At 56.7% G+C, this 26,424-nt stretch overlaps 1 protein-coding gene across 13 annotated transcripts in view; it reads right to left on the minus strand.

Moving 5' to 3' along the window:
• The window catches only part of SRCIN1 (SRC kinase signaling inhibitor 1), a 69,930-nt gene extending 46,368 nt beyond the window's left edge, over positions 1-23,562 (minus strand). For 6 of the 13 annotated variants that reach the window (XM_064496017.1, XM_064496016.1, XM_064496011.1 and 3 more), the window contains exons 1-2: positions 22,333-22,541; positions 14,060-14,122 (exon numbers count right to left, since the gene is read on the minus strand). In XM_064496017.1, the coding sequence (XP_064352087.1) occupies positions 14,060-14,122; positions 22,333-22,456 (187 nt within the window). In that variant the 5' untranslated portion in view covers positions 22,457-22,541. Of the gene's footprint in view, positions 1-14,059; positions 14,123-22,332; positions 22,544-23,487 lie in introns of those variants that run through there. The other 7 variants (XR_010384665.1, XM_064496015.1, XM_064496009.1 and 4 more) reach the window with 6 other exon arrangements.
• Between the last annotated feature and the right edge of the window lie 2,862 nt (positions 23,563-26,424).

Consider the following 26,424-nt stretch of genomic DNA (forward strand, 5'->3'; position numbering starts at 1 on the left):
CTGATTACCACCCAGAAGAAGGAGGGCCGGGATAGGGATGCTCTGGCAGCTGGACCAGAGTCTGGGAGCTGCCTCCCATGACCCTTAAACTCCCTCGTCCACTCACCCTGTCCACCAGCTGGAGACATGCAAACTCATGGGGCACAACTGAGCAGGAGGAGCTCCTCCGTGGCCAAGTGCCCTGGACATTCCATAGTCTTCCCTTTGCCCAGGGTGGGTAGGACTCTGCCCATGGCCTCACCGCTGGAAGCCCGGCTCTAGAGCCCAGCCAGAGCCCTATCTGGGCCAGAGGGCCCACCCCTGTGCCAGACAGCCAGGCTCCTCATGCCTCCTCAGGCTCTGGACACACACAGGTGCACAGGGAAAGGTCTCCAGTTCTCAGCTTCCCTCCTACCCTTCTGCCCTCCTGGACCCAGAAGAGAGGCTCATGGGTTATGTAGGAACCTCACCTCTTTCCCTGAGCCCACTGACACCCTCCACGCCAGCCCTTCCTTCCCTGGTTCCTCAGGTCGGGGGTGGGGGGTCTCAGTGCATCTGGGGTGAGGCAGATGGTATGCCAGCAGCCTTCAAGAAGCAGAGACTGTTGGGACGTCAGGGGTCACCCAGTCCCTCCCAGGTCGATTAAAGGGGCCCAGGTGGAGCTGGCAGGGAGGGGTCCAGGCTACTAGAGTGGGGAGGAGGAGGCTCTGGACAGTGGACGTGCGTCCCCAGCCCCATAAATCTCACACAGTGCGGGGGAGGGAGGCGGTGAGGAGGGGGCTGCTGAGCAGGTCTGAACAGAGAGTGGAGCAAGGACCATCTTCTCCCCGGCTCCTCCAAGGCAGGGCTCACCCCTCAGGTGCCCAGGCACTGGCAGAGGGTGGGGTCAGGGGGTGAGGCAGGAGCTGGATTCTGGAGGGTGGCAGAGAGAGAGGAGTGGGTAGGAGAGACAATCTGCTGTCTCTGAGGGAAGGTGGAAAAGAGGGGTTTTGATTTTGAAAAGCTTTAGATACAATAGCCAAGACATGGAAGCAGCCTAAATGTCCATCAACAGATGACTGGATAAAGAAGATGTGGTATATTTATACAATGGAATACTATTCAGCCATAAAAACCGACAACATAATGCGATTTGCAGCAACATAGATGTTCCTGGAAAATGCCTTCTAAGTCAAGTAAGCCAAAAAGAGAAAGAAAAATACTATATGAGATTGCTCATATGTGAAATCTTGAAGAAAAAAACATAAATACAAGGCAGAAACAGACTCATGGACATAGAATACAGGCTTGTGGTTGCCAGGGAGGTGGGGCGTGGGAAGGGACAGAATGGGATTTCAAAATTTGTAGGTACTGACAAGCATATGTAGACTAGATAAACAAGATTATACTGTATAGCACAGGGAAATATATATAGGATCTTGTGGTAGCTCACGGCGAAGGGGACAGTGACAATGAATATATATATGTTCATGTATGGCTGAAAAATTGTGCTCTACACTGGAATTTGACACAGCATTGTAAAAGGACTATAACGCAATAAAAGTTAAATAAATAAATAAATAATAAAGGAAAAAAATTTAAAAAAAGAAAAAGAAAAGCTTTAGAATCTGTTTAAGAACCTTTGAGACCCTTGGCTTTATTTAACAAATAAACTATGCTCAGGGAAAGAGGTGAGGTTCCTGCGTAACCCGCAGTCCTAGCTCCCTGCTCTAAGATTTCTCCCCTCTCTGCAGGGCCCCAGTAGACTGGGGCGACTGGCCTGGGATTCTGGATTGGGGGACCATCCTGTTACCCTTGGGGGAAAAAGGCCACTGGGGGCTCAGAGTGCTCAGGAATGAATTTATGTCTGAGGCAGCCCAGGCACTTGACATCAGAATATTGGGAGAAAAAGCACCCAGGCCAGAGACACTCTGAGTTTAGAGTCAGCTCCTTCCCCGAGGGACCCTGGGTTAGCCATTCCTTTAGTTATCCATTCAGTCAACAAGCCTCTTCCCTCACAGAGCCTGAGGGCACTAATCTGTAAAATGGGGTCATGGAACCTCTAAACCCTACTCCTGGGCACTGGGTGAGAAGCCGGCAAGACAAGAAGAAAGTACATTGTTCTGAATTAAAGACATTCCTGGCACAGGGGCTGTTGGGACAGCAATCTTCCCATTACCCCTGCCTGGTCCAGCCACCGTCAAGTCCTCTAGTGGCCCTGACCCTCCCTAGACTGAGCAGCCCAGTGAAAAGCCCGAGCTAGCGAGCAGTGGGCTCTGGGCACCAGTGGCCCTGAGCAGATCAGTGCTTGCTGTTCACCAGCAGGGGGCTAGGGAGGGATCTATCTGGGCAGGGGTCTTGGGGGTAGGGAGGGAACAGAGAGACAGGCAGATGGGATAGGGAAGGCTTGAGGGTTAAGCAGGACTACGTTCTACTGGGGCAGGGACATGGAATTGGAGGACTCTAGATGGAGAGGCAGATTCAGGGAGCTCTGAAAGCAGGGGGAAAGTGGGGGAGGCCCTGCAGGGGGCCCTAGAATTGGGGTACACTGCTGGAAGGGGCGTTAGGACTGAAGGCTCCTGAGAGGTGGGGGTTGGGGGAACCTGAAAGATAAGTTGGGGCTGGAAGGCTTGAGGTTCTCCAAGAATCCTCAATCCGCAAGGCTAAAGGTAATTTTTGAGTCAGAGATTCAGGATGCCCAGGACTGGTGAAATGAGGGGAAAGGGGAAGTGGGGAATGGGGGGCTCCAGTCACCCTCAGCTCAGCCTTCCCAGCCTGCGCAATGGGGAATTGAACTGGCCAGAGGCTGGGATGACCGGGGGCAGTGGGCGCCCCCCAGTGGCTGGCTGCGGATGAAGGCGCAGGTGCTTGGGAAGAGAGCGACACTGTTATTTGTTCCACCAATTCCAAATTCCACATTTATTTATGAGCCCGATTTATTTTTATCCTCCACTGCATTCTTTCACATTAGATCACTGTAACTCATGATGAGAATTAAGAGCTCAAGGTTTTAGTGACACTGTCTCATAAGCCATCGAGCTCCCCCCTACCTGGCGTCTTTACCCCAGATGTCACCATCTACTCTGTCCTCTGGCTGCCACTGGGTGACATCCACACATGACATCATCTTCAGAGGAAGAGAGTGTGAGAAGAGGAGAGGGGGAGGGAGAGGGAAGAAGAGAGGGGAAGGGGAGGAAGTAGAGAGAAGAACAAAGCTATGAGCTACAGAAAAGAGATGGCTCTCACTGGGGCTCGCATGGTGAGGACCTGGAGTTCAGGTCCCTGTCTCCCTCTCCCCAGAGATTGGGAGGCTGGACAAGGCCCCTCCCTTGGGGACCTGAGAAACCTCACAGTTGTGTTCCCATCTACTGCCTGAGCAGAGGTGGTGGCTGGGCACCAGCTCAGGGAACCCACAGGGTTCCTAGATCCCAGTAAGGCCCTCAAGCAGGGCAAGGGGAGGGGTGTCTAGAGATTGCTGGAAAGGTGGAGGGTCTGGCTTAGACCCCAAAGTGCCTCACACATACGCACATGCACACACAGTGGAACACAAGCAGCTCAAGGATCTGCCAGCCCCTCCATCTGCAGCCAAAGCAAGAGGAGCCCAAGTCACCCAGGAGGAGCCCCGAGGCGACTGCCACCATCGATTGTGCCTGACAACTCCATCCTGCTGAGCAGCTGCTGCCATCAGGAAGCACACTCTGCTGGGAGGTCAGAGGTCAGAGGCCAGAGGACAAAGGTCAAGCTTGGCAGAAGCTCCAGGAACCGGGATGAGGGTGAAGGGATGATCCCTTCACCCCCATCCCCACACCCTGTGAAGGAACCACTTCTCTGTCTTTGGGCGCCCCTGGCTCTGGACTCCCGGTGTGCCCGTGGCCCTCAGTCTGCTGTCTGTCTCTGGGTCCTTGGAGCAGAGACCCATCTGGGTCTGTTTTCTAAAACCATCTTTTCCGCCCCATACCACAGCAACCAAAGTCATTTTCCGGGCAATTGCCTTTCTGTAAACATTCCTGTGTAATATCCCCCCAAATTGCTAAGGCCCAGCACCCTGTCAAGTCTCCCTGTCACTCCAACCAGAGCCTCAGAGGTGGGGGTGGGTGGTGGGAGGAAGGGCGATCGAAGTGGGGAGGCAGCTGCCCTGAGGGTTAAAGACAGGGCTTCTGTCCAGCTCCTCGCATGGAACCCCCACCCCTGCGCCCTCAGGTTTCCCCACGTCCACCAACTCAGCGCCACTCCCCTGAAGGTCAGGCTTCCTCAGGAGAGCCTGTCTGGACTGAGAGGGATGGCAGAGAAGAAGAGGGAGGGGAACCCACAGAAGGGAGGCCTGGGGGGAAAGGGAGCCTACTTGAAAGCATGCGGCAACTGTTAGACAATAAAGGTGACTTCCTGGTGCCTGGGAGCACAGGGGCAAGGCCGGGCAAGCTGTCATTGTTGGGTCTCCAGGGAAGGCAGCTCACCTGTCCCCTGAGATGTGAGAGGGAGGACCCAGAAGTGGGGAGAGGCCAGGTGGAGCCCATCGCGAGTCGGGTGGACCCCTACCCAGGCAGTGCAGTGGTGCGGGGAAGGTGGGCAAGGCAAGAGGGTATCAGAGGCTGGATGGTCCTTGGCTGGTGACACTGATGCTCGCAACCCAACCCCTGGCACGGATCTACAGAGCCACTGTGGAGAAGGGCCTGGGTCGATTCTTCTCCCAGGACAGCAGGGAAATCAAGGCCCAGGGAGGATAAGGAATTAACAGATCACCATGTGGACTCCCTTCCTGGGCTGGGGGGGAGGGGGAGTGGGACTGTGGCCTGGGACCCCCTGGACTCTTCTACTCCCATGCCCAGGGTCCCTGCTACCCTCTAGCCCCCGGAGAAGCTGGGCCTGTAGACTCAGGTGAGGAGGACAGAGCCCAGGAGGGAGCCAGGAGGCAAGGTGGGTGCGGGGCACTGCCAGTCACAGCCTCATGCCGGCAGGAAAACACAAACCTATTTGCGCAGATTTAAAACCCACCCAAGGCCACTTAGTTGGTAAACGAGTCGGAATGTAATTAAAGGACCTCAGCAGGGCTGGAGAGGGAGAGCTCGCCTGCCTGGGTCTCAGCTGCTCCCAGCAGAGCTTCTCGGGCTTTCCCCAGGGAGAGGGAATCTGAGGGGGGGTGTTGGGCTCCCTGGGATAAGGTGGGCACTGCCCCTGCCAGCTCAGCCTTCTCACTGGTCTGCAGGCTGCCTCTGAGCTGCTCAGACTGGGAGCACCCCCAGGGCAGGGCCTCTTCCCTCAAACTAGGCACATCCCAGGGCAGGGCCAACATCCCCTCTGTCAGATTGGGTATACTTCCAGGGCGGAGCCTTTGTCCCCCACTTAGACTGGGGACACCCCACAGCAGGGCTCCTGTTTCCCCCCCATCAGACTAGGGGTTCACCTAACACAGAGCCTTGTCTCCCCTGTGCCTCCTCCCTGAGGGTTGGGCCTCTGTTTACCTCATTAGATCGGAAGCTCCCTCAGGGCAAGGCCCTTGTCTCCTCCCTCAGACGGGGTCCTCCTTGATGGCAGGGATACCACTGCCCCCAGACCTGGTGGTCTTGCAGGACTGAATTAGGTGGGGTGAAGAGACCCAGTAGCCACCTTGGGAGTGGGGTGGGGAGCAGGGGACAGTGAAAGATGCCAGGCTTGGCCTCACTGCCACCTCTGCCGGCTGCCCTGGTCTGCGTGGCCACGGAGAGCTTGCGACATTCTACCTGCTGCCCTCTCTCCCCAACTCCCCATGTCCACAGGCCATGCAGCCCAGCTGCCCTCTGACCCTGGCGAGGTGAGCCCCTGCTCCCAGCTCATGTCTCCCGGGAAGACAGAAGTGATGTCTCCAGACCATTCTGCTCACCCCTGCCTACATCCGCTTTCCCTCCAGCCAAATGCCTTTCCCAGGAAGGAAATCAAGGCTCAGAGAGCAAACCTGACCCAGTCCCACAGGAGCTGGAAACAGCCAGAAATGGAACCTAGGCATCTTGGCCCCCTGGGGACAAGGACTTATCCACCATTCAATGCCACTTCCTGGAAAGACAATGCCAGGGGAGCCCTTCTCCAGGCCCCAGGCCCCAGGGGGCCGTAGACTAACAACCTCCTTAGGAGGAATCAGCAGCAAGGTGGAACGTGCCATGCAGAACCCCAAAGAGAGAAGAGCCGTGGGTCATACCCCAGCTGCACCCCCAGGTGCCCACCTCAGCCCAGTGGGATGCTCACCAACAGGAATCAGGCTCCCCACATGGCGTCTGGACCATACGCCTCAGCTAAGAGCCCCACTCCTTGCAAAAGGGCCAACAAGTCAGTCCCTTGCCCAGAATTTCGGAGATACAATCCTCCCTCTTCTCCCTGCACCTCTCCCCCGCAGAAAGCAAAGCCATGGCATTACCAAAAATCGCTCACTTTGGGGGCAAGTAAGCGCTGTTCAAACCCAGCTGTGCCACTAACTAGCTGTGAGACCTTGAGCAGGTCAGTGGCCTCTCTGAGCCTCAGTCCTTTCATTTGTTTAAAAAAAAAAAAAGCTATTAACACTCAGACAGGCGTGCAGATTGTGCACTGCATGAAGGCACTGGCCCAGGGAGCAAGTGGGGGGACAGTTCCTTCCTGATCTGCCCCGTTGCCTGATTTCCTTTCACTCCATTGTCAGAGTTTTATGAAACCCAGGATGGTAGGGTTTGGATTTTTAGCTACTAATGAAGATCTGGCTAATTGGCTTCCCCAGGAAGGGTGGGGGCGGAGATGCGGGGGGGGAGCATGTCACCCCTAGTCTGAAGCCATCGCTGGAAAAGCTGGGAACAGCCCTGGCGTGTGCCCACACGGCACCGCGCTAACAAGCTAGCTCCTGCATGGCATCTCCACCATCACGCGCCCAGGGAAGGTGTCCTGTCAGCTCCACATCTCCTTGGAGAGGCAGTGGAGAGGAACACAGGCCGGGAGGCTGGGAAGGGAGGGAGGCAGACGCCTGTCCTCCAAGCTCTGCCACTGCTCTGGGGAGGCTACCAGAGCTCCTTCTCTCTCGGGGAGCACTCGAGCCTCAGGGTGCTATGGCCAGGGTGGCGGGTGTGGGCAAAAGGGCCTTTACCACACCCCTAAAGCTACCTCGTGTTGAAAGCATCCCAGAGGGAGGCATCCTGTTCCCAGGGGGAGGGACCCCAATCTGTTGGAAGTGAGTGGTAGAAACCCCATCCATCACCCATCTCCCCACAGGGAAGTGTTGTGAACCCCCAGTATTCATCAAGGGCCTCATCAACATTGGACAGGAGCCTCAGCGCTGCTGGACCCCTCCACATCCTCCTCCAAGACACCGCCCACCCTTCATGGGGTCAGGTTCTCTTAAGGAGGCCTTTCCCAGCCCACAACCCTGACACCCAGACAGCTCCCTTGGCCACCAGAACAATCAGGGTCCTGGTGCCTCCAGACTCCAAGCCCAGGCACACATTTCTGCTGATCACACCTCTATGGTCATGCCTGTGCAGCATGGCACATGCCCACATGCCCAGCACAGGCTCACAGACGTGTGCCCACTCACAACCGGCCTCCCCTGCACCCACTACAGGCATCTACACCCAGAGGGACACACCTGTGCCCCGCTGGGACTGGTTTGCCTTAGAGACGCCACCCTCACTCACCACTCTACCATCTTAGATGCCACGTGGGCAGACAGGGCACTGTGCCCATGCGCACACATCATGAACATTTAGGACCCCACAACAGATTGCATGCATTTAGGGGCTCCCTCAAATGCCAGCTCGATGCATCTCCAGCTTGGGGGTGAACGACAGTAGGGACCCCATTTGCCCAACTTGAGTCTAGCTAACCGCCTTCTCAGAGAGGCAACTTCTTCAGCCCCTGTCCTACTTTGCCAAGTTCAGTCTCCTTCTTGAAGTGTTGACCTTCTGTCTTGAAATAAAGGCCACTCCACTCTGACCAATGTTCATCCAATCAGGCAATGCTAAGGACTGAGATACTCCTCCTGGACCTGGCACCCCAGGTCTTGTCTCCCTCTACAGGTGCTCAGCCTCCTACACCAGGGTGAGGGGCCGGTGGGCCTTGGACCCACTTCCACCTGTTGCTTGAGATTGACGGATAGGGCTGCTGGGCTCCAAGGTTCAGCCCTAACCTCCCAGGTTAATTACTCTACTGCCCTGCAAGCCAACCGAGAACAAACAGCCAGATCCAAACAGCCGAATCGGCATCCCATTATGTTCTCTCCCTAGGGATGCCGAGATGAGTACCAGGAGAGACTCTGGAGGAGGGAAGAGGGGGTGGAGTCCCAAGAAGGCAGAAGGAGACTCAGCGAGTTTCCTGCCTGACCTCTGGGTCCAGACTGACCTGAGAAGGCTGATCAGACTCCAGGGGCATCTTTTGGAAGTTCTCCCTGTGGTCTAACCTGAACCGTCCTACCAGAGCAGGATCTGGGAAGGTGGAGCACAGGCTGGAAGGCAGGAGAGAAATAAAGTTTCCCCTTTCATCTGCAAAAGACTCAAAGACTCCAATCTTCTGGTCTTAGTTAAATCCACCCATCCATCTGGAGTGATAAGATTTAAACTCAGCACCAGGCTTGCTGGGTGCCGTGGAAAGTATGGACCAGCCACGAATGACAGCACTCCTGCTAATGCCCCGACTCAGGACAGTCTACAGGCGGCTCTGACAGCCACTGTTCATTCAGTTCTTAGAGTCATTTTGTGAGGTTGCTCTCTCCCATTTCACAGGAGAGAAAGCAGAGGTTCAGGAAGGGGTGACTTGTCCAAGGTCACAGTTGGTAAGCGGAGAAGCCTGGTCTCAACAGCGGGTGTTCTCAGCCCAGATCCCCCTCTTCTCCTCTACACCCTGTTGTCCCTGAGGAAGACACTGATTCTGCCACCAAGGCATCCCTGAGTCCTCATCTAAGCCACTGGGCCAGAACCCCTCACGTCCCCTCAGTCTGTTCGACTCCCTGAGAAGGGGACACTCAAACAGTCCCCCTCCCTGGTGAAGCACAGAGATCCTCAACCCCATCTTCTTTGGGGAGAACTGACACCACAAGAGTAGGGACTCTTCCCCAGGGCAGGGCTGAGAGAGGTGAAGGAGGGGCAGGGAGCAGAGCTGCCCCAGGGCCACAGAAGCCCAGGCTAGGAAGGGGGTCCCACCTTTCCACTGCCCTCCTCTCACACCTTAGCTTGGCACAGAGCCCTCCCAGCCCCTGCCACAGGCTGTGCCGAGACAGAACTTCAAGTCCTCCCTATTACAGGAATGCCATCCAGCCAGGGCTTGGATACCTCCAGAAATAGAGCTTATTACATCTAAAACACCAATCATCTTGTGGGTTTCTTCCTTATAATGAGCCAGAGTCCATGCCTATGGCCCTCAAAGCGGCCTAGGGGGCAGGTCATGACCTCTCCCTTCAGGCTAGGATGGAGGATGGAGACTCCTGAACCTGAATCTTCTCTCCTGAGCCCAGTGCCTCAAGTCCTTCTTTCTGTGGCCTGGCTTCAGCCCCGGGCCATCTTGCACTGCCCTCTGTTGGCTCAGCCCCATGTCATCACCACCCCTTTTAGTTGATGGCCCTCAAAACTGCTCCAGGGAGGTCCGGATGAGGGCTGAGCAGCCCAGGTGACCTCTCTCTGCTTCTGCTCCCACCAGCCCTCCTCCCGCCCCCAGTATGTATGCCGGGGGAAACAAAAGCCCAGGGCGCACCCAGCCTTGTTCTGGGACCAGAACGTTATCTTTCTTGCCTCTTGCTCCTAATTCTCAGGCCTCCTCTGACCTTGGGTCTTGGGGGCCAACTTGACGACTCCTGCCTGGGATAAATGACTCTCCTGGCCAGGTCAGCTCAACCCGCTTGTTCCTTCTAGGCACTTCCATCTGCCCTCTACTGCCTGGCCTTGCTAGTGTGATTCGAGGAGTCTGCTCTGCCTCTTAGCCCCTTGCTAGCAACTAGGCCCCTCACAGTCCCGGCAAGGCATATCCCAGCTCTGGGCACCAAAGTGTAGGCCCAGGAGCCTGGGGGTGCGGGGGGCGCCTGCTCTGCCTGTAAGTCTCTGGTTAATGGCCTGAGGCTCTTGGTGCCCTGTCCGGCAGCCAGCCATCTCAGGGGTATGACCAGCCACTTAGGACTGGAAAACCACAGCCCACACACTAACATCTGATGCATATTAACCACACAGTGCTTCCTCCTTGTTAACCTACTTCCTCCTCCCCAGACTCTGCCCACTGCCAGAGGGCCCCAGGATTGAGAGGAGAGGCTCATTCACCCCCAGCTGCTTCCCAGCACCCTGCCCCATATCTGCATCCCATGCTTGCTCAGTGGCTAATTCTGGCATCTCATCAGACAGTAATTATGGGGGAATCAGCAGTGCTGTCATCTCTGCAGCTCGGCACCTGTCACCATGCCACCCTCCCCAGGCTGCTGGGATGGGACCGGAAGCTGAGGGAGGAGGGGTGTGCTGGGGTGAGGGGCTTCTGCTCTCTCCCCACCTCTGCCGCCCTCACCTCCTTCACCCTTACCTCTGTATAGGTGTGCAATGCATGGCAACCAAGTGGCCACTAGCCACACAAGTGCTCCCTGTTACCCAGGCCAGGTCCCAAAAGCATGTGTCCTGTGTCACATGTACGCACGCTCATGCCCAAACAGCAGGAAGGATACAGCAAGCCAAGGCTCAAGTGTGACTTTCCCATAAGTGTGACCTTGAACAAGTCTTTTTTACTTCTCTGGAGGTCAGCTTCCCTAATGGCAAAATGAGGAAAATAGTGCTTCCCTTGGGAAGGGGGAAGAAATAAATACATACAGTATCTAGCACAGCACCAGACACATGTGTGATCATGTATTCATTCAACAAACAATTAGTACACACTTACTCTGCACTGGGCAATACAGGGGATGCAAAGATAAACGAATTGCAGTTTAGCAAAGATCACACTGGGGACACATTGGGGTGTGGGCATTTTGTTTGGCTGGTGGTGTTTTGTTTCATTTCTTTGAATTTCAGTGCCTTTAGGGAACAGAGTCACACATACCACAGACCTCACCGTTCCCTACTGTCTCATCCACTGCTTCACTTATTTCTGGCCCCTGAAAGCACTGAGTTTGTTGCTCCAAGAGCAAAAGTGAACTAGTTGGCTCAGTCATGTCTAGAACCAAAGCCAGGAGAGATTTGACAGCACAATGGGAGTCCAGAGGGGCGAGCCTAGAGGTGCTGAAGGAGGAGCAGAAGTGGGAGGTGACAAAGGGAGGGTGTTCCTGGAAGGAGCGATGCAGAAGCAAAGGCTCACAGAGGGAAAGGGCAGGCCTACTGGGAGCTGATGACATCGTCATCATCTGATGAGACAGAGACATCTTGGGGGTCCTTCCTAGTGTTGGATCTCCAGATCCTGGGCTGCAGCACCTCCCACTCCTCCAGAACATTCCCCAGGCTGGTCTTGTTGGTGGACCTATGATATAAGACCATGTTCCCTTGCCTCACAGGCAGCATCTGCTGTCACAACCAAGTCATTTAGTCACTTCCCTGGCCCCCGTAGTCTTTATCCCCCACCCCGAGGTGGAGAGGAACTCTGGCTGGAACCAAAAGGAGGTCTGCAAATGGGAACTCTCTAACCTCCAGTCCCCCTCCTAACCCTCCAGTCCAGGGTCTGGGAGTCTCTGAGACTCCCCCAGGGGTGGAACCAGGAATGAGGTAGGAGGAGGGAAGTGAGGATAAACCACAGAGTCGATTCTCAGAGGCATGAATCATAGAGGAGCCCTGCTTTCGGGAGCACAGAAAGTGAGGCAAAGTCATAGCACTCTACACACAGCATGAGGGATTGAGGCTAGACTTGAGAACAGCTTCAGGTGGAAGGCAACATGGAAGGAGGGGGAGTAGGGCTGCAGCTGCCACGATGGATTGTCTGTGTGACCTTGGGCATGTTAGTTAACCCCCCTGGTCTGTCACCTCCTTGGTGAAAGAGACACTACAGCATTGAGCTCATAGGACAGCTGTGAGGATGAAATGAATGAACACACGTATGGCGCTTAACCCAGCCTATGGCTTGTATATTTTTGAGTAAACATTCAATAAATATTGGTCATTAGTATTTTCATTATTACCAGGCATGATTTTTTTTCTGAAACTCACTAATGACTAAATGAGCCCCCCATACCTTGCCAGCCCCCCCCCCCCCCCCGCTCTCTTGAAAGAGTCACAGAGGGAGGTGGAGGTCTCTTCTAACTGAAACCAGAGTCAACAGGGAGGGGCTGACCCCACTGGCTCCACCTCCATGGAGGCTTCTGGCCCCAGACAGAGGATGCCTCTCCCACTGAACTCAGAAATTCTACTAACCCTCAAAACCCCCCACATCAATTCCACTCTGGGTGGTAAAGCAGGACAGAGGTTGCTCCTGCTCTTTACAGATGTCGATAGTAAATCTTGGAAGGGATTGAGCTCTCTGCCTCACGGAATATTCCAGAAGAGGGTAGGTGAAGGAGGAGGGCGTTCAGGCCCCCTCCTCGATTCCCTGCCCCTGAGCCTCGGCCCCTCTGCTGTTTGTGCGGGGAAGGGGAGGGTGGCTGGCATGACCAGGATGGGGTGGCAGGGAAGGGCTGCAGCTTCAAGTCGCTCCAGCCTTCTCCTGCCAGCAGCCACGGATGGGGGAGGAAGGGGAGCAGTATCGTTGCTCTTTTAGGAAAACGGTAATTTTAATTAAGAGGCAGACAAACGAGCGCTCTGCAGATTGTCTCCGAGCAAAGTTATTAAAAAGCCATCAAGGCGGCGGCAGCCACAGTGGCAAGGAGGGCTGCCTCCCCCATCTGCCCACCCGGATTGGGGCTGGAGCATCCTTAAGAGAGCTGGAGAAGAGCTGGAGGATGCGGAGCCTGCAAACAGCCAAGATAAGGATTCCGCAGCCCCTCACCCGAGGGGGCGGTCTGAGCAGCATTCAGCCAGCACCCAGGGCCCAGCCTGCCCAGCCCCAGGGAGGGGCTGCAGTAAGGGACCCAGCTATCGGGCAGCCCCTGCCGTGGGCCAGGCTCCGGTCCGGCTGCTGCTCTTCCTGTACTCTTCTCAACAAGCCGCTGTTTTACAGACAAGGACACTGAAGCTCAGAGATAGAAAATGGTTTTTCCAAGGCCACACAGCTGGGAAATGGCTTAAGTGAGCAATTGAACCCAGGTCAGGCTGACTCTCAAGTCCAGTGCTCCGGGCTGGGCACAGAACCGGGAGGTGGGCTCCCAGAGGCCCTATGAAGTGGTCCCAGCTCTGGCCCAAAAATGCTGCCCACAGTCCCCAGGGGCTTGGGGCCTTAGTCTCTGCTTTCTTGGTGGGGACACATTATGAGAGGAGAGCCATCGGGCAGGGACACTCTACAGGGACATGACATGCAGAGCAGCTGCCAGCAGGGGGAGCAGGGGCGGACAGGGCATCAGCGGACAGAGGGTCACAGCCCTCTCCAGCCAGCTCGCCAGGCCACAGCCCGAGGCCCCACAGCTGGTGAATTCAGCCAATTCCTTAACTTCCATCTGCTCACCACTTAAGCAACGAAAGAACCTTATCTGTCTTGATCACTGTTGGACTCTGAGCCTAACCCAGTGCCTGGCACTGAGAAGGTGTTCAATAAACCTTTAAATCTTTATTCAATGAATGGATGGATGAATGAATAAACGATTGAATAAATGAAATGAGATCACAGGTTTATAAGTGTCTGTAAACTAAACAAAGCTGTACTGAGGTTGATGTGGTCTCATCTTCTCCCATCCCCCACCCTCTAGCCGATGCTGGAAGATAGGCTTCCCCCATAAGAAGGGTCCCTTGCTCCTGCCCTCTGCCCAGGCCGCCAGTCCCCTCAACAGAGGGCTCCTGCCTCCTCCCTCCTCCCCAGCCCCCCATACACGGAGCTTTGCAGCCAGAACACACATGTACATGCACACGCACACTAACTCACATGCACACACGTGCACACACAGACACATTCTCTGCCAGGCAGGGTGCCCTCCCCAGAGTCAGGTGTCTGCTGCCCCCTCCCCTGGCAAAGGCCTGGGCCCACCAGGGATAGCCCCCTCCCCCATTTCTGGCCTTCTAGGCTGGGGACAGGCATCTGGCTACGGAGCAGTGGGAGGCAGGATGGTGGGGAAAGGCCCCCCTCCTGGCTTACCAACCTGGAGACTTTAAACAGAGGGAACAGAGTCCTGGAGGCTTCCCTCCCGCTGCACGCTGGAGCCCTGGGTGAGGGACAGGAAAGGAGGAAAGTCGTGAATGAATGCCCAGAGGAGAGCCGGAGGAGAGGAGCTGGAGAGAGGAAGGGGCCGGGGCAGGGCTCCCTAGGGGGATGGGCCTGGGCGGGGGCCTTGGGCCAAAGGGGCAGAGGGAACAAGGACAGAGCAAGGCAGAGCCTCAGAAGCTGTCCCTTTGGGGGTCACTGAGAGCTGGGTGACAGGCAGGATAGAGACTGGGCGTTGCAGGAACAGCAGGGGCTGAAGGGGCAGAGACACGGGTGGGAGACAGACACAAGGACAGACAGCACGACAACACAGAAAACATGGGGTCTCCATAGTGGGGTCCCCAGGACAGACAGCCAATAATTCAGACCTGGTTCTCCTCCCAGAAACAGGGGCAGCCTCTTTACTGGGGGCCCACACAAGATCCCCAACGACAGCACCTTGGGGGCCCATCTGCCTCCCCCAGCCAAGGTCACCACATTCTGGAAGGCTGGAGGGTTCAGACCCTGCCGTCATCGCTCTGCTGACAAATCCCTCCCAACCTAGGAAACCCCCTTTGGCTCCACTCACCCCCTAGCCCTGAGGAAGGGTTCCTCCTCCGCTTGCAACAGAGGAAACAGAGGTACTTCACACCCAACCCACATGCACACACTCTCACTGTGACGGGGGTTGTGAAGGAAAACGGTGCCCCTGCCCAAACTGCCCGCAGCCCGATACCTAGACCCACCCCACACCCACCCCATCCTAAGACTGCCAGGGTAGGCCCCCCTCAGCTGTCCATCATGCTGCCTCCCTCCCACTCTGCAGGAAGTCCTCCTAACTGTGCTCCTCCGTGGTGCAGCCATGCCCATCTACTGCCTTCCATCCCAGGGAACGCAGCATTAAGACCCTCCCTGCCGAGAAAGCTGTGGCCCAGGCACCCTCTCAGGCACAGCCCTCACTTGGCTGGCTCAGACCCATCCACACCCACATCATGTCTGGCTGCATGCATTCTCAGAGCCCCCTGCCAATCTCATGGTTCCAATTTTCCCACCGATTACCCAAGACTCCAGGCATCCTGGGGAGAAGCAGCTGCTGTGCCCAGATGTTGGGACCATGACTGGGGGAAGCAATCAAGAATGTTCACTAACTTCTCTAGCCCCACAGGGCTTCCTGGACAAGGCAGTAGGGGTTGGGGGTGGGGCATGGAAGGGGCTGATGGCCAGAGGGGCACAGAGTGAGGATAGGAAGACTCAGGAAACCCAGCTTGCTTCTCACCACCAGCCTTAAGTGGCAGCTCCAGGGGCTCAGCCTCGGATAGGCTGAGGTGAGAATCTGGTTTTTAGATAAGACCCAAGAGGTGTTTTCATGTACATCCAAGAGAATGGTACCCCATTCACTCATGCAATTGGACAGTGAGGAGGAGGATGAAGACAAAGACATTACTATTTACTGAAGGTTCACAATGTGCCAGAAACTCTGCCTAAATTATCTCATTAATCCTGGTACCCACCTTATGAGGAAACCACTGTTATCGGCCCCAACTTACAGATGAGGAAACTGAGCAACAGAGAGGTGAAATGACTTGCCCAAAACCACACAGCAAGCGAGTGTCAGGCCTAGGATGTGAGCCCAAACCTGTCTGACTCCAGAGCATGAGCTCTCGACCCCTGAGCAAAACTGCTTCCCATCCATTTTCCCTAGTCTTTGGCAGTCTCCCATTCAGTGCCCTCTGGGAAGTTCTGCCTAAAGTCTAACCTCTTGCTAGCTCCAGCATTAACTAGTTTTTAAGGACAATAAGTGGAGGAGAAGGCTTCGCTTCAGTCTCTTTCTGCCTCATCCTAGGAGTGGGAAGCAGGTCATTCTAACCGTAGGCTGCAGATGGACCAGGGATCAGGAGAGGGGGATGAGCCATTGGGTTCAGGAGAAGTGAGTTCAGGATCTCCTGAGCTTTATCTTCAAGTGACTTCTGGCTCTCTGGGAGCACCTTTCCTACTCTCCCACCTCCATCATGGAAGAGGCTCCAGGAAGCCCCTCAAAGGCCTATTCTTGTTTTAATATCTGGAAATCCTCTAAGCACCCAGGATAGGAGGAGCCTAAAAAGTCAGAGGGCCCAAATCCAGAGTCATTGTCAGTCCTAAGGGCCCCAGCTTTTCCTCAGAATCCCAGTTTCAACTTAGAAGGAGGTTGGGACAAGAATGGGGACTCATCAGGCCAGCCTGGCCACTGGATGGGGGCAGAGTAGGCAGAGGACAGCCCAGGAGAGGAGGCAGAGAGGCCCGGATGTGTCTTCAAGGCCTTCAGTGAGCTGTGGAATGCCTTTCCAATGACCTGGGATCGTTAATTCTTCCCCAATGAGGCAGATGCTGGTGTCTGGGGTGTTGCCACAGATGCCTGCTGTGTCTGCAATTATCAGATGCCCGGGGGTCTACACACACACCCTCCACCTCCTATCCGGTCCACAGACATCTCCAGCTAGGTCTGATCCATAGGGGTCTCTAGTTCTGGGAATGCCCCTGTGGGATGCTGGGTCTGGGGTCTCCAGCCTGCTCTGTGGCTGGGGTGGAACAGAAACCAGTGTGCTAGGATGGGAAGGTTTGCCGAGGGTAAGGCCAGCGTGTGAAAACCCAACTCCTTCCCAATCTTAACGCTACTCCATACCAGGATATGCAGGCAACTGGGCCAGGTGGCCGAGGCTACCAGGAACCAGGAAGAGGTGTGGGGGAGATGAGCCACCAGCTGGTAGCGCCTCCGCAGAAGAAAATATGGACTGGATTCTAGTCCCCGGCTGGAACGGAGTGCGGCAAAGCCTTTTTTTTCTGGAGTGGGAGGAAAACTGCAAGTAGCTGAATTCGATAGCCCCTTCCTTATCCATCCTCTGGGCTGAGAGGACAGATTTAGGCAAGGTGTGCCTTCGGAGCAGGAGGGACTGTTTGTAAGGCGCGCACGCGTGTGTGTGCGTGCGCGTGCGCACACCAATATTCTTTCGGGCCAAATCTCCATTTTTTTCTAGTTTAGCTGGAGCTAGGAAGTATCCTTCCCACTCGCTGTGTGGCGAGGCATGTATTATCTCAGGGGAGAGGAGGTGTGGAGAATCTGTGACAGTGGAAAGGACCTTAGAGATTCTCTAGTTCCACTCTCTTCTCACACCAAGGACACCAAAGACCAGAGGAGGCACCTAACTTGCCCAAGGTCACACAGCAGTAGGGGAGGCAGGCAACCTGACAACAGTCCAATGCTTGCTATTTACACTGCACTTTACCTCTCTGCCCCAGGAATCAAAGAGTGACTTCCCTGCCCTCTTCTTTTCCTCAGCAGCCCTGAACCCCTCATCATCACGGGCCCCTACACTCTGCCAAGCACCACAGCCACAAGAGATTAGACTCTACCAAGCTCTTTAGGATGGCCCAAAGGTCATGCCAACCAGTCCCCTGCTCCTGGGTACAATACTAACCTACTCACGTTCATATGCACCTATCATGGAGGTAAAACATGCACAAACACCACCTTGGCGTGACCACCCTTTAGGGACTGGGAGGTTTCCTTCCCATCTAACCTCCACTCCTCCTGCTGCAGTGGGGGCCTGTTTCCCCTCCAGCTGTCCTGTGCAAAGTCAGGGGAAGGGGGAGAAGAACAGGTTTCCCGGCCTCCAAACCCTTCTGTTTGCCCACCTGCAGCAGAGGGTGGGGACAGGGTGTCCCAGGGTGGGTGGGCCCCGAGCTCATTGCCTGCGTGGGGTGTGAGGGTTGCGGTGAAGCAGCAGCCTGAGTGTGGGAGAAACAGCTCTTCTGGGAACTGTCCTTCTGACTCCTCATCCCCTGCAAAATCCGACATCTCAGGATTAGGGGAGGGTCTTCTCTGAGTTCAGAGACAGCCACTGTCTCCCTGATAACCTTTATTGAGTGTTTATTATGTGCCAGGTACTGTGCTGGACATTTTCATCTATTATTTCATCTAAGCTTCACAATTGCATGGTCAGAAACTAATCTGTCCCCTGGGTCAGTTCCTCCGTAAGACTAAATCTAACCTTAATTCCTCTTGCTGCATTTCCTCTGGCCCAGTCTCCCTGGGTGGTAGAGGGCATTTTTGTTCCTGTCTTCAGAAATCCTCACCCTACTCAGTGGCCCCACCTTATCTTCACCAGGCTGCCAACCTCTACCCAAGGCTTGCCCCGTGGGATGGGCATCATGGTGGTGAAAGGAATCGAGGCAGGTTGGGGCATGAGATCCAGGGCACTGGCCTGTGCCAGACTCAAAGCGTAGCCCAGGTGGCAGGGAAGGAGGCCCTGGGGGTCATCCCTGTGAGATCAGGTTGGGCTGATGGAGCTGGGGGCCAAACTGAGGGCAGGGGTCCTTACGGGAGCATGAGGCCTCACCTATGGTGTGGTGACCAGGCAGGGCCCAGAGATGTAATGATTTGGTTCTCTCTCAGTGACCAACTCTCAGTTCCAACACACACATACCCAGAGCCCAGGGCCTGAGCAAAGTGGGCAGGCGCACAAGAGGGCAGGACTTGCCCTGGGCTGTGGGAGGCAGCTGAAGCCCGAGGAGGGACTCTTACACCTACCTAAGCTCCTGGCATCTAGAGGGTGCTCAGGCTCTGAGAATGAAGGAGGCAGACCCCTAAACCCCTCTGCCAGGCTCAGTGGGGTTTCACATACCCTGTGGTAGACACAGGCAACCTTTAATGAACTCACATCCACTTGGTTTTCCTGTTTGGACTTTTGGAGCAGAGTGATGAGGGCAGGGTCCCCTCCACTAGGGCTATCACCCCATCCTGCCTCCAGCAGAGCTGGAACCCAGGAACCAGACCCACCTCCCCAGGGAATGCTCAGAACTCAGCTTCCACCCCTCTGGGAGATTCCAGCAATGACAGCCTGGGCCAATGGGCAAGGGCAGTCGGAATGGTGGGTGGGACTCCGGTCTCTGTGGGTGGCACCCTCCCCTTCAAGCAGGCACCATTAATATATGCAAAGCACATGCAAATCACCCAGAAGAGAGACACAACATCGGTGGAATGTCAGAAGAGACCTTGGAGATGATCCAACCCACGCCCCCTCATTTCACAGGTGAGGAAAGAGGCCCTTGCCAGGAAGGGACTTGCTCAAGGTCACTCGGACATTTGGGCACTGAGGAAAAATCTTAAGGAAGTCTCTCTGCTCAGTCCCACGCGCTTTGCACGACAGTCTTGCCTTTCATATGAGGGGCTTACAAGATGGTGAAGGGGTCACAGGGCCTGTCTGGGTTTCCCTTGGGCCCCTCCCTTCCCCCTCTGAGCCTGCAGACAGTGTAGTGGGTGTGAGGGGAACAGTGGACAAGGGTGCAAATGATTCCTGGGCTGTGGGTGACCAGAGGCATGGAGGGGCCAGAGGCCAGAGGCTTTGGTTTCCAGCTGCCAAGCAGTAGAAGGCGGCAGGAGAACTCGTGTCTGAAGCCCAATGTCAGGGCAAGGTGCCCGCTGCGTGCGGGGAGGGGGATGGCGCCTTCACTACACACACATCCCTAAGTGCTCGGCAGCCCCCTTCCGCCTGGACTCTGATAACTATGGCACCTGACAGACCATAATAGTCAACTGGGGCCCGTCCCTTCCATCCCTTCTGTGGCTGTGGCTGTGGCTGCTCTCTACCCCACCCCCCAACCTGGCTTCTCAACCTTCCAGACAGTCCTAGAAAGCAGGACAGATGCTGGGGAAAGAAGACAGACAGATGGGAGGGGGCAGAGAGGAAAGGGGAGACTAAGGAGCAGAGAAGGGGAGGCGAAGAGGAGAGAGAGCAGGAAGGGCAGAGCAGGAGAAATGGAGGGGCAGGGAGAGGGGACACATGGGGGGAATGGGGGAGTCTGAGGGGTAGACAAGGACTTGGGGAGCAATGGAGCAGAAGAGGGGCTCCCGGTCTGGTCTCCAGAACTGAAGGACAAGGCTGGAGCCCAGGCCGTGAGGCATAGGAGCCCCATCGAGGCCCCAGGCTGTCTAGCAGGAGTGGGGTACCATGTCCCTGCCCCTCTGCCCACCTCCCCAGCAAATCCTCCAGCGGCTGCCAGGAAATCAGTCCTCCCTCCTCTGCCTCCCTCCCGCTCTTCTCCCCTCCCTCCCTCGGGGCAGGCAAGCGCTGCTTCCCAGCCAAATCCAAAGCCTTCATCTCCGCTTTTCAGAGTCGGGAATGAAAGAAGGGGAAGCGAGTGCAGCCCTCAAACCCGCTGACGGCCAGATTTTTATTATCTTTGCTCGAATGGGCCCTAGGAAGCCAACAAGGGATTCTTCAAAGAGCATCTGAGTGGCTCATTGAAGCCTGCACCTGCACTGGCCTACCCGTGACAGGCAGCCAGGGCTTGGGGGGCACAACCTGTCCCCCACCTCCCACCAAACCCAGAGACCAGACTGGGGGCTGCCAAGAGCCTCACCCTCAGTTCCCTGTGCCTAGGCAGAGGCCACTCAGTCAGGCAGCCAAGCTCAAAGGCCAGACTTAGGCCAGCTGGACCTCTGAGGCAGTCTCTGCCCCTCTCTGGGCCTTGAAGGCACAAACGAAGGAAGAAATCGGATCTCCTTGCCAGGGCTTGGAGAAGATAAGTGCTTGGGATTCCTCGAAAGAGAAGCTTTTATGGCAAGCCCTAGATCCCTCCCCTGAACTCTCTGCCTGCCCCACATCCATGGGGCCCCTTCAGTTGCCTCCTGACTCCCTCCCAACCACAGTTGCCCTGCCGTTTCTGAGCCCCAGGCCCACTGTTCAGGATGAACCTCAAACCCCAAACACAGCTCCCTCAGTTCATATCCTCCACCCCATCTCCCTTTTTTCCCTGAGGCCTAACCTGGGATGGAGACAGGCTAAAACAGACCTGGTACTTCAGAGCCCAGGCCCCTCCTTCCTCAGTTTGCATTTTGTTAGAGAAAGCCAAGGTTGGCACTGGGCAGACAGCAGCCCTGCCACCACCACCCCCAGCTCTGACCACACCGGTGAGATCAATGCCCACAGCCCAAGAAGGAATCAATGGCTCTAATTAAACCTTTTTTCCAGGGTGGGTCCCTGGCCAGAGAGAGAGAAAGAGATCATCAGAGGTTCTGCATCCCAGCACCAACCTGGTACCCTGCACATATTTAAGAAACTTGGAAGCCAGCAGGAATCGGGCCATGAAGACCCCAGACTCCCCAGCATTAGGCAAGCAGAAGGTATGGGGTGGGAGCAAGGCTCCCAATGGCTCATTCTCAGGGACCCTTCCCCTAGAAGAGCTCCCCTTCTCCACACAGTACTGCCTGAGGACCACAGTTGCTTCTTCCAGATCTCCAGAGCACATGGGGGACCTACATCTTCAGCCCAGCCCTGAGGGTCATCACAGAGAACTGGCCATCACGGTAAGGGCGGAAGGAGCAGGGCTGGGGGGGTGGTGCGCTGGACAAAGACCCTCTTGTCCCCAAGGAGGGGTGGCAGGAAGCCAGGGCAAAGCCTTTGCACTTGCTGCCAATGGTGCCTGGGTGCCAGGCAGTCTGGGTGGAGGGGAGAATCTTATTCTTGGAACCCCTTCCCCTTATGCCCAGAGCCTTTACCCCCAACCCTTGCTTCTGCAGTAGGCCACCAGCTAAGTTTCTGCCCCAACAACTCTCAGCTTGCCTGGAACCTTCCTTCCTGTACGAATGCTGGGCACTGACACTTGCCCACAGTGGCCCCAATACCAACTAGAACCCGCAAGAGCCCTCACACATAAACCATAACTGTTCCCCACATACAAACACACGCACAACCATGCCAGAAACCACCACCATCACAGCTGCCAGCAATGATGGCAGAGCCTCACATTTTCACAGTGACAGTCTCTGTCAGATGCATCGTCAATTCTTTAAGACCAGCAAGAGGGATAGGGAAGGGAATGAGAGAAACTGAGGCACGGAGTTAGCAAAGCGGTTGGCTCAAGGTCACCCAGACCAAGCTATCCAGAGTTGGAAAGAAGGTATCCTACCCCTCCCCCCACCAAAGTGCTCAAACCCAATATCAAGGAATATTCAGACCCACAAGCCTGGAAGTCTGGTCATCTACCCTCAACTCCCAGCCCTCATCTGTTTTCCCCTCCCCAAAACAACAGTGGCTCCAACATCTCCACTTGAAAGACTCTATCCAGGAATCCTCCGCTGGAGAAACCCACTTCTCTTAAAGTTGGGGGCTGCAAGACTGCCTGATTTCATAGAATTTGGGGACAGGGGCTGACAGTCCGGGATCTCCTCCTCACACAATCCCTGTTTCCGCTCACCTGGCTCCCCTCGGCCCCCGGGGTCCCTCGGTCCAGCCTCCTCCCTGGGAGATCGGGCGCTGCCCTCCGCTGTCCTCTCCCACCAGGCCAGGGCAAAGCGCCGCAGGCACTGCCAGGGCTGCATGGGGAGAGGTGGGGCGGAGGGGCTTGCACTAGCAGCCGCACACGCCCCGCCAGGCCCTGCCAGCCGAGCTGCGGAGGCACCCGGCCGGCCCCCTCTGCTTCCACCAGCATCCTGCTGCCCCCACCGACAGGACTCGGAGCTGGCCCGGGAGTTTCTGACGTAGCAAGGGGGTGCGTGGGAGGGGAGGGTGGGCCAACACGCGTCCCCTCCCCAGCCCCGCCCTCTGCCGCTCAGCCACCGGCAGTCCCTACCTCCTCAGTCACCCTAAATGCTCTCCCCAGCTGGGGGCGCCCTCCCCTGCCCTCTGGTCTTTACAATGGGAGGGCTTAAGATCAAATGGGCCCTCCCCCAACCCCTCCCCCTCGTGGCCCCTCCCTATCCGCTAGCGGAGCGGGGAGCGGGTCCCCAGTTTCTGCAACTGCTGCCTAGGCTCCGAGGTCTCCAGGGCTAGGGCCTCGAGGTGAGGGGGGTGGGGAAATACAGGCTTGTATCCTGGCAACACAGCCAGCCCCATAATATACTCATCCCCTTCCTTCCCCGGGGGGCTGGCGCAAAGCGCCTACCACCACCATCCAAGGGCGTGCACCCCATTCTGGGACCTGCGATTAAGAGAGGCCTTTGATGTTCCCACCACTTCTCCATCCCCTTTGCCTCCCCTTGCGTCCTCTTCGTCCACCTGGGATGGACCACTCCCCTCCCCCACTCTCCTCACTATCCATCTCCCTTCCTCTTCTCTCTGCTCCTCCCTCCTCCACACAAGCCCCTTGAAATTTTAGCCCCTCGGGCCCCCTCCCCCAAGCCTCACGAGGCCCTCCCCACCCGCTCTCCAGCCGCGCCAGTGCCTGACCCATTCTCTGGTCCCAACACTCCTCTCGCCCGGGTCTTTCTCCCAAGCCCCGCGCGCCGCGGTCCCCTGCCCCCCACACACCTGCGTCCCGAGCATCCCTAGCCCAGCCGGCCGCCGCCTCCCCGGCCCGGCCGCCGCCCCCGCCCCCGGCCGAGGGGAAAACACACAAAGAAAACAGAAATACCTTCCACTTAAGCATGGAGGCACATTAGGGAGGAGAGAGACAGGGACATGCCTTGGGACGGAGCGTTCCCCATCGGGCGGGGGCGCGGGGGGCGGGGGCCCCGGGCCGGCCTGCCTGGCTCTCGCCCTCTCGCTGCCTCGCGGGCTCCTCGCTGGGCCCCAGCCCCGGGGCGCGGTGCCAGGCGGGCGGGCCGGGGCGCGGGCCCCGCCGGGGTGGACCAGCTGGGAGGGCGCCGGCGGCCGGGCGTGTGGGTACGCGCGCGCGCGGGCGTGTCACCGAGTGTGCGAGAGCGAGAGAGAGAGTGTGTGTGTGTGTGTGTGTGTGTGTGTCTATGTGTGTGTGTGTGTGCGCGCGCGCGCCGGCGCGGGTGTGTCACTGCGGGCGGGCACGCGCGCGGAGCGGGTACGCGCGTGTGGCCAGAACGCACAAAGGGCCGCTGGGGTGGCGGGGAGCCGGTAGGGGAGCGGGCCGGCGCCTCGCGCCCCCCAGCTGCATGGCGGGATCTCGCAGAGCGCGGCCGTGCGGGGGGTGCTGGGCTCACTCACGCTCCCCTCCCCGTTGCACCTGCTTCTCCCACCCCAAGCAATCCTCACTCTATGGTAAAGACAAATGCCTAGGACCCAGAGCTGCTCAGAGGAGGGGGCTGCACCTCGAGGGTGGGGAACTTCTCAGTCTCCAAGCCCTCGGGATGGAGAAGCATTTAGAGAGGGACGGGGCAGGGAGAGACCGGGGGACCACTCTTTAGCCAAGGTGACCTCCGAAAGCCACAGTCGCCCTATGCAGAGAAAATCTGGACCCTCCTCTGCCTCTGACGGGAGGACCTCCTCACCCTCTCCTTAGACGCGCCTCAGCCGAGGGGACCCAGGACCCCGGCGCCCCCTGCTGGGCTATCTCCTTGCCCCCAGCTCGGGTTGCGGCCCCTCCTGCAGGAGTCTGCTAGAACTGCAGCGGTCGGTGCTGTGAGTGAGGGGAGTTGGCCCAAGCAGGACCCCAAAGGAGGGCGCTTCAGCTCTTGCCCCTTCTCACACCGTTGCCACCTCCACCGAAGCCTGCAGAGAGCCCCTCTGCCCCATCCCTGCCTTACCCCAACCCCGTCCCACCTTGGCCTACCTGTTGGCTCCACAGACTTCTCCAGGTGACTCTGACCCCTCCTGTTGTCCTGGTTGCTTGCTCCCTCTCTCTCTCAAATTCTCTGTCCTGTCCCTTCTCTCCCAAGCTTCTCTCTAGGAAGGGAAGGTGGGCCGAGTCCGCTGCCCCTTGTATTTACTCCAGACATTACCAAAGCCAGCTTAGATGAGCAAGAAAGGGGAACAGCACATGGCTGCGCTATAGGCCACCACGCAGAGTGGCAGGCAGGCAGAGGCAGGAGAGGAGACCCCACCCCAAGTAGCCCGAATGACAAACCGGTTTCCCTACTTCCTGGTCTACCCAGTTGCAGCCTTAATCTAGGTTCTCCCACTTTCCTTACCCCTGCCAGGCCTGCCCTGAGCCAGCCACATGCCTGGCTGGGGGCAAGTCCCAGATGCCCCTTAGAGATTATTCTCCAGTTGCAATAACTTAGGTGGCCCGGCCAGGATAGGAAGAGGAGGGGCCCTTCCCAGCTCCAGTGGGACAGCTCAGGAGGGCAGCCAAGAGCTGTGTCCGGACGTACCGTCTGGGCGCACGACCCCCGCAGTCGGCACCCTGACTGCTCCCCTCCTGGGCCAGTTGCCTCTCCCTCTGCCAACTGGACGGTGCCCATCTTTTGGCCTTTGAGTGTGCTGTGGGCACCTGTCCAGCTCCCTGCCTGGCCGCCTGCCCAGGATGGGCACAGAAGGAAGCAGGCCCTGTGTAGGGGAGGGGTCAGCATGGGAAGAGGTGTCTTCCCTTCAGCTGCATGGACACCACCTCCTAAGCCTCTCAGAGCCCAGAGGCTGGGGCCCACACTGCTGCTCCTCCATCCAGGCCCCCCACTCACCTACATAGGACCCTGCCCTTCACCTCCCCCTCAGGTTCTCCCCATGAGATGAGGTCTCTTCCTTTCCCCACATTGTACCCGCCTAAGAGGAAGGGAATCAGCAGGTACTTTACCTTTATTCTCTAATTTAAGCCTCTCAGCCATCCTGCAGAAGTGGCCATTTTCAGCCCCATTTCAGAAATATAGGAGTCGAGGCTCAGAGAGGCATAGCCCCTTGCCCAGTCCAAGAGTAGCAAGGGTGAAATTCAAACCCAGACTTGCCTGGCTCCAAAGCTCCCAGCCTCTCTCTCTCTTTTTTTTTTTTTTTAAATCACCACCATCATCATCTAACCCTGTGGGCTGCCAGAAGCAGGGACTACCATCTGACACCCGTCTCATGACCATAAAGGACAAGAAGAGAGCTGGGCTCAGGAATGTGGCTGAAAGTTAAGACAGTTATTTATTTCAGGGTTAAGGAACTGGGCGTTAACCCCTGGATGACAATTGGAAAGATGCTTGTCCCCTCACATGGAAGTTTTTCTGGTCTTTACACTAAATGCCAAGAAGCTACTGGTTTGGGGACTTGGGGAGAAGGACTCTGTGAACTAGCCCCAAGAGATGGGGAATAATTCTAAAGGTGTCAGCAAGACAATAAATCCATCGGTCTCCACCCTAAGGCGACCCCAGGCATCAAGAGGGCCTCTTCGATAGTGAGGAGCTAAAATCAGAGTTGGGACTTTAAAATCAGTTGATTTGTGTAGCTCGCTTTTGAAAGACAGAGCAACTGAAGACAGGACAAACTGGTTAGAACCAAGACAGCAAAAGATTCGACTTCCAGTAGACCTTGAGCCTCAAGGCACACCCACAGGCGCCATGACAGTTCCTGGACTGACCATAAAAGGTCAAAAAGTGGGCGGGGGGCCTGATTCCTGGAAATCCCTGCCCCTTCCCCAAAGTAGTTGGAATAATCCTCCTACTCATTAGCATATGAAATTACCGAG

This window comes from Camelus dromedarius, chromosome 16 (genome assembly GCF_036321535.1).
Source record: "Camelus dromedarius isolate mCamDro1 chromosome 16, mCamDro1.pat, whole genome shotgun sequence".
NCBI classification, from domain to species: Eukaryota; Metazoa; Chordata; class Mammalia; order Artiodactyla; family Camelidae; genus Camelus; species Camelus dromedarius.